Genomic DNA, 8,082 nt, shown 5'->3' with positions numbered 1-8,082 from the left:
TGGGCGAGGGCGGGGTACACCCTGGACAGGTCACCAGTCCATCACAGGGCTGACATATAGAGACAAACAACCAGTTATGCACACATTTACACCTATGAGGGGTTTAAACCCGTAAATTAACCTATTATGCTTGTTTTTGGACTGTGGGAGGAAGCTGGAGTACCCAGAGAGAACCCACGCAGACACAGGGAGAATATGCAAACTCCACACGACTGTTTTCGAACCCAGGACCTTCCTACTAATATTAGTTGTTTTGTCAAATTAATTTTGTCATGTTTGTTGCTGTTATGTCTATTTCTGTTTTGTGTACTCTTTTATGCTTTTTTATGCTGATAATGTGAATCACTTTGTAGCTTTTGTTTGTGCTGTATAGATAAAGCTGTAATTACTTTACTTACACAGATGTGACATTTTTGGCAAACTGTATGTTAAGTTAATCGCTGCACAGCACTTTTCTATGGTCTGTTTTCAGGGTCGAGTGAGACACATGTCCTCATCAACAAATCCATGACATGGACTGAAGCCCAGAGCTACTGCAGAGCAAACCACACAGACCTGACCAGTGTGAGAAACCTTCAGGAAAACCAGAAAGTAAAGAATCTGGTACCTTCCAATGAACGAGTCTGGATCGGCCTTTTCAGAGACTCTTGGAAGTGGTTGGATGGAAGTAACTCCTCATTTAGGAACTGGCGTGAAAGTGAACCTAATAACAGAGGTCACAAAGAGGAATGTGTGGCAGCAAATTTTGAGAAATCTGGAAAATGGGAGGACTGGACCTGTGATTACAGGAGAGCATTTATTTGCTACAGTGGTAAGCCATGATTAAGTCTTTAAATGTAAATTTAGATTTACTGTACCTGCAGATGCAGTTGAACATGCTAATGCTTCACTGGTAAATGTTTACCACGTTCACCTCCTTAAATGTTAAAATTTATTTGCTCAAAACTCAAAGTCCGGCTGAGGCTGTTGGGAATGTCATTAGCTTTCAGGTTTTTGATCATAAACCAGAGTATTAAGCATCAAAATCATCAAAGTTATTGCAATTCATCCTGAGGCAAACACAAAACAAATTTCATCACAATCCATCCAACTGTTGTTGAGATATTTTAGTCTGGAAAGTGGCAGTTTGACTGACACACCAACATTACCATCTCTGGAGCCATGCTGCTAGAGGGCTAAAAACTGCCCAAAAAGAATAAATGAGGAGAAAAATAACATCCATCAATATCAAGTTATGGATTTAATAAGTTTTAACATCCATACTGTTGATGATGTTCATTAACTTGTTTCAAAAGTTGATATGCAGTCGGGCTCAACAGCAGATGATGGGTTTGTGTTGTTGGAGTGCTGATTTCAATGATGCCAGAATGCCAAGGCCAATGAAATAAGATCTTCCTCCACCATAAAGCACCCACCTACAAAGTGCACCAACTAGAAACTGTGTAACTGATGAAGCTTGTTTGTTTTTCAAAGTCGTGGCTGTTTCAAAGAAAGTGGTGAGAGTGAAGCTGGTGAAAAGATGCTCCTCTCTGGATCTGAATCATCCTGCTGTGATGGAAGACATCTTGAAGCAGGTAAATGTTTGACCTCTGTATTTTTTTAATGGAAAGACTTTAGCTTTTTATTGGGGTCTTTTGCAAACAACATACATAACACAATATTTAACAACAAATACAAATACTGTAGTTGTCAACAGGTTATTTAGACGTCTATATACTGTACATTTTCTTTTCATATTTAAACAGTTCAATTTCGTTTCGCCATCATGCTTCATATAATGATTGATTTTTTCCAAGTCTTGGTTTAAATATTTCCTGTAATTCCCAGCAGGTATGAAATTCTTTCCATTGATTACATTTCCAAAAACACTTTCCTCCTCCATGTTCCATAAGTTCATCAGAGCACAGCTGTTCCCACTATGTCTTTTATGGTTGTATTTACATTGTCCCAGTAAAGCTTCAGTTAAGTGCACCTCCAGACAATATGAACCATTCTTCATCTAATATTTTAATTTGTTTTATTGTTATTATTTAGCTGTGATTCCCATTTGCGGTTTATGTATAGCGTTGAGAGTTCTCTGCTTTCTCCACTGCTGACCGAGTACACATCCATAAGCAAATATAACAGAGGCCTAATGCTGATATGACCCAAGGTGCGCCCTGGTCATATGCACCCACAATAGACAAAGACTAGACAGTTACATATTCACAACATTAGCTATTGTTATGCCTCCACTCCAGCGACAGCCAGAGCCAGAGGCATATTGTTGTTTGTCCGTCCATCTGTTCTTTTCATGCGATATCTCAGTAACGCTTTGACAGAGCTTCTTCAGCTTTGGCACAAATGTCCACTTGGACTCAAGGATGAACTGATTTGATTTTGGTAGTCAGGGGTCAAAGGTCAAGGTCACAGTGATCGCACATTCTTGTGAGATCACGAACACCCAGAGGGAATTTCATCACTTCTGGCACACTGTGACATCACAAAACACATTTTTAGCCATAACTTACAAATTCATACCCTAATTATGTCACAATTTAAGTCAAATGTCTGTAAGGATAAAATGAAGTGATGACATTTTATATCCAAATGGTAGAAGGTCAACTTTACCGTGACATCATAATGTTCTGCAAAAACACTTAAGGCCATTATTCAATGCTGTAGCTCAGGAAGGAGAGATTGTGACCATATTTCCTGCAACTTGCTTCCATGTTTGAGCAGTGATGTATTTCTCTGTCCTTTACTTGAGTTTTGGGTCATACTCGGGGTGCATATGCAGCCCAGCTTAGCCCCCCTCTTTTCTTCTAAAGTTTATATTTCCCAACTTTATCAAAAGCTCAAACAGAGGCTGAAGAACAAGGGAGTGAATGAAGAAATCAAACTGAGCTGGATGAAGCAGTCGGACGGAAAGAGCTTCCACAGCAAAAAGGAGACAAAGAAGAACACCATTTCAACAAAAGATGATCTTTAATGTCTGAATTTTGTGATAAATTTTCTTTTTCTTTGTCAAAATAAATAACTAGTGTGCATGAGATAAAAAATATGACATTTTGGGACTTTAGGGGCTCCATAGATTACATAAGTGAGGCTGTACAAAGGCGCAGCAGTGCTTTGAGCTAAATGGTAATATCAACATGGTAACATGCTTGCAATGGAGATGCTAAAATGCAATTTACATGTTAATCTGTCACAATTAATAGTATGTATAATATTGTTAGATTGCAACAAAGGGGTTTGTTTAATGAGTCAATTTACTGAAAACTAAAACTTTTCTTTTTAAACGTGATTTTTACTTATGTAGAATTCAGAATGTAGAACATTTACATTTAATGGGGTATTTTTATGTTGTGATATTTCTACTTTTACTTAATAAAAGATCTGAATACTTTTCCCACCCTGGCTCTTAATCTGTCTCCAGGTCAAACTGAGATCTGGTGAATGTTTAGACCTGAAGCCCCAGCATGATTCACATCATTTACATTCATTTTCCCCTTTTATTTTCTCATTTATTTATTTTTCTTCAGTCTATTTTTGCTTCCTCCAATTTTTGTGTTTTTTTCTACTTTTTTCGTTGTTGTCTCCCGCTCATCCGGATCCGGGTCGCGGGGGCAGCAGCCTCAGCAAAGAGGTCCAGACGGCCTTCTCCCCAGCCACTTCCACCAGCTCTTCCAGGAGAATCCCGAGGCGTTCCAAGGCCAGCCGAGAGATATAATCCCTCCAGCGTGTCCTTGGTCGGCCCCGAGGCCTCCTCCCGGTGGGTCATGCCTGAAACACCTCCCCAGGGAGGCGTCCAGGAGGCATCCTCACCAGATGCCCCAACCACCTCAACCGGCTCCTCTTGACATGGAGGAGCAGCGGTACTACTCCGAGTCCCTCCCGGATGACCGAGCTCCTCACCCTATCTCTAAGGCTGAGCCCGGCCACCCTGCGGAGGAAAATCATTTCGGCCACTTGTATTCGCAATCTTGTTCTTTCGGTCATTACCCAAAGCTAATGACCATAGGTGAGGATTGGAACGTAGATCGAACGGTAAATCGAGAGCTTTGCCTTCCGGCTTAGCTCCCTCTTCCCCACAACGGACCGATTCAACGCCCGCATCAATGTTGACGCCGCCCCAATCCGCCTGTCGATCTCCCGCTCCTTCCTACCCTCACTCGTTAATAAGATCCCGAGATACTTAAACTCCTCCACCTGAGGCAGGGCATTCCCCCAGACCCGGACAATCCACCCATTTCCGGCTGAGAACCATGGTGCATATCTTCATCCCAGCCACTTCACACTCGGCTGCGAACCGCCCAAGCGAGAGCTGAAGGTCGGTGCTCAATGAAGCTAAGAGGACCACATCATCCGCAAAAAGCAGAGACGAGATCCTCCCGCCACTGAACCCAAACCCGCCCACCACCCGGCTGCACCTAGAAATTCTGTCCATAAAAGTTATGAACAGAACCAGTGACAAAGGGCAACTCTGGCGGAGTCCAACCCTCACCGGGAACAGGTCCGACTTACTGCCGGCTACGCGAACCAGACTCACACTCCTTTGGTACAGGGACTTAATGTCCACTAACAAGGGGCCATTCACCCCATACTCCCAGAGCACCCCCCACAGGGAGCCCCTGGGGACACGGTCGTAAGCCTTCTCCAAATCCACAAAACACATGTGGACTGGATTGGCAAATTCCCATGCCCCCTCCGGCAACCTAGCGAGGGTAAAGAGCTGGTCCACAGTTCCACGCCCAGGATGAAAACCACATTGCTCCTCCTCGATCTGAGGTTCGACTACCGACCGAACCCTCTTTTCCAGTACCCTGGCATAGAACTTACCAGGGAGGCTGAGGAGTGTAATTCCCCGGTAGTTGGAACACACCCTCTGGTCACCCTTATTAAAGATGGGGACCACCACCCCGGTTCGCCACTCAAGAGGCACTGCCCCCGATGTCCACGCAATGTTGCAGAGGCATGTCAACCAAGACAGTCCTACAACATCCAGAGCCTTGAGATACCCAGGGCGGATCTCATCAACCCCCGGGGCTCCGCCACCGCGCAGTTGTTTCACTACCTCAGTGACTTCTGCCCCGGAGATTAGATCATCCATCCCCAGGTCTCTTGACTCTGTTTCCTCCACAGAACACGTAGTTGGTGGGATTGAGGAGCTCCTCAAAGTATTTCTTCCACCGTCCGACTATATCCTCAGTTGACGTCAGCAGCCCCCACTGTAAACAGTGTGAGCGAGTTGCTGCCTTGCCCCCCTGAGGCGCCGGACGGTTTGCCAGAACCTTTTTGGAGCCGATCGATAGTCTTCCTCGATAGTCTCACCGAACTCCTCCCACGCCTGAGTTTTTGCCTCAGTAACTGCCGCGGCCAAAGTTATAGCCAAACTGTGACTAGCACAGAAGTCCAATAACTGAACGCCGCTCAGGTTCAGATCGGGCAGGCCGTTCCTCCCCACCACACCCCTCCAGGTCATGCTGTCATTGCCCACGTGAGCGTTGAAGTCTCCCAATAGGACAATGGAGTCCCCTTTCGGGGCACTTTCCAGCACCCGTCCCAAGGACTCCAAAAAGGGCGGGTAATCTGAACTGCTGTTCGGTGCATAGGCACCGACAACTGTCAGAACTCGATCCCCGACCCGAAGGCGCAGGGACGCAACCCTTTCGTCCACTGGGGTGAACCCCAACACACAGGCAGAGAGCTTGGGAGCCACCAAAAAGCCCACCCCGGCCCTCCGCCTCTCACCCGGAGCAACTCAAGCAAAGAGGAAAGACCAGCCCCTCTCAAGGACTTGGGTTCCGGATCCGACGCTATGTGTCGAGGTGAGGCCGACTATATCTAGCCGGTACCGTTCCACCTCTTCCACAAGCTCCCGCTCCTTCCCCGCCAGAGAGGTGACGTTCCATGTCACCGAGGATCGGACCGCCAAGGCCCCCGCCTTGGTCTGCCGCCCAATCCACATTGCACCGGACCCCGTTGACTCTTCCTGCAGGTGGTGAGCCCACTGGGAGACAAACCCATGTAGCCGATTCGGGCTGGGCCCGGCCGGGCCCCATGGGCCAAGGCCCGGCCACCAGGCGCTCGCCCACGCGCCCCAACCCCAGGCCTAGCTCTAGGGCGGGGCCCCGGTAACCCTCCGGGCCGGGTACTCGGGTTCTTGTTTGTACTGTTCATTGGGGTCTTAGCTCCTAGGGTCATTAGGGTTCTCAAACTCCTCCACCACGGTAAGGTGACGGTTCAAGGAGGAGTATATTTTTTCTTTTCTTTTTATATATATATATATATATATATATATAGAGAGAGAGAGAGAGAGAGAGAGAGAGAGAGAGAGAGAGATAGATATTCTCAGGTTCATTGATGTTGGTGATGCTTGTAACACTCATCATTTCATCCTATAGTACTGATGAGTTGGGTGGTTCTCTCTCTCTCTCTCTCTCTCTCTCTCTCTCTCTCTCTCTCTCTCTCTCTCTCTTTCTTTCTTCCTGAGAAACCTGGTTTGCATCATATTTGTTTATGTGCGGCCCTTACTGGACTGAGCTGTCTTAATATAACTTCCATGTTAGTTTGGTCCACTACACCAGGACTAACTGGCTTATATTCCATGTCCCTCCAGTTCATCATTTCTTTTGACAACTTTGCACCATCGACCTGGATATCTCTACAAAGCAAAATTACTTCTTGATCATTTTAAATCCATAATCTTGAAACATTTTAAACTCTGTACCAGCTTTAATTGATTTTGTTAATTGTATTTATATATATATTTTTTTTAATTGAGGTAGAGGATTAGCTTTATCATTAGTATTTGTCTACAGTCACAGTCACAGACTAAAAGAGAGGAACCTGGAAGATACAGCAATGGAAAAAACTCTTCTGAGCATCATAGCTGCGTCAGGCAAGTGTTTCTTATTTAGTTATTGATTTTCCCTTTTTTAATATCATGTATTCTTTGTGATTAGAATGTATACAGCATTGTGACAACTTTAAACATTATTGCTTTGGCAATACAATAATTTTCCTTTACTTGATGTGAAGTCTAACAAAATATGAAATAATAATTGGCATTAGTAAGTTATTTTATTTTCATGACAACCATATTGGAAGAGCTTTTACTGCCTAAACAATGCCACCCCCGAATACACTGAAATGTAATTTTACAAAGTCAAACCATTGTATATTATATAAGTTTTTTTTAACCCAAATCTAATGCATGTCTGTCACTACAGCACTGTGTGCGGTGTCATCACATGCTCGTCAGTACCATTTTGTTTATGAGCAAAAGAACATGGAAGAAGCTCGGAGCTATTGCAGAGAGAAATACACAGACCTGGCCACTATAGACAGCATGGAGGAGATTAACGTCTTGAATGCTATGGTGGATTTAAACCAAATGGTCAACTCAAGCTATGTGAGTTCACTTTTGTTTCTTCATTTCAGAGCCATATTTTTCTATTATGTTACTTACAGTTGGCAGTAAAAGTTTGTGGTGTATTATTTACTTTATTATTTATTATTTATTGCCACTTCTACTCTGTTACATTTCATTGGGAAATATTTTACTGCACTACATGTATCTCACAGTTATAATTTTCTATAGTTACTTATCAAGATTTGACATAAAAATATATAATAAGCTTATATTGTCATGGTTAAACTTCTTACAAAAATAAGTGTCAGCATAGTGAGAACTATAAACATTATTACATTAGTGATACAAAGATTGTCTTTTCATTGATGAGAAGCCTTGTAGTAGTTTAATCTTTAATTTAATTCAATTTTATTTGTTACTTGTCTCTATTTTAATTTGAACCTGCAAAGAAACTAACAACTAAAGCTGTCAGATAAATTCAGCAGAGTGAAAAGAACAATATTTCTCTGAAATGTACTGAAATATAAAAATAACTTGGCATAAAATTTGATATGCAAATGAAATACGAGTACCTCATAGCTGTAGTGTGCTTGAGTAAATCTTTTGATTTACATTAAATGTTAGAATTACAAATGAAAACATGACAGCCACACAGGCCAATTTATCAAAAGATGGTCATCTTTAATAGGAAAGATATGTATATGTTGAATATGTAACTGTTCTTC

General features: G+C 43.2%; 1 protein-coding gene across 1 annotated transcript in view; it reads left to right on the top strand.

The window, feature by feature from the left end:
• Positions 1 to 8,082, top strand: part of LOC147817683 (uncharacterized) — a 15,367-nt gene that overhangs the window by 2,275 nt on the left and 5,010 nt on the right. The window contains exons 2-6 of the mRNA XM_087169857.1: positions 473 to 811; positions 1,474 to 1,574; positions 4,607 to 4,838; positions 5,595 to 5,810; positions 5,981 to 6,116. Coding sequence (XP_087025983.1) covers positions 473 to 811; positions 1,474 to 1,574; positions 4,607 to 4,838; positions 5,595 to 5,810; positions 5,981 to 6,116 — 1,024 coding nt within the window. The remainder of the gene's footprint in view (positions 1 to 472; positions 812 to 1,473; positions 1,575 to 4,606; positions 4,839 to 5,594; positions 5,811 to 5,980; positions 6,117 to 8,082) is intronic.

This window comes from Seriola lalandi, unplaced genomic scaffold, assembly GCF_002814215.2.
Source record: "Seriola lalandi dorsalis isolate HSWRI2012SDOR001 ecotype SW California unplaced genomic scaffold, Sedor1 jcf7180002054917, whole genome shotgun sequence".
Lineage (NCBI taxonomy): Eukaryota > Metazoa > Chordata > Actinopteri > Carangiformes > Carangidae > Seriola > Seriola lalandi.
The sequence above is the reverse complement of the archived record's forward strand: the minus strand, read 5'-3'. Positions and strand labels throughout refer to the sequence as shown.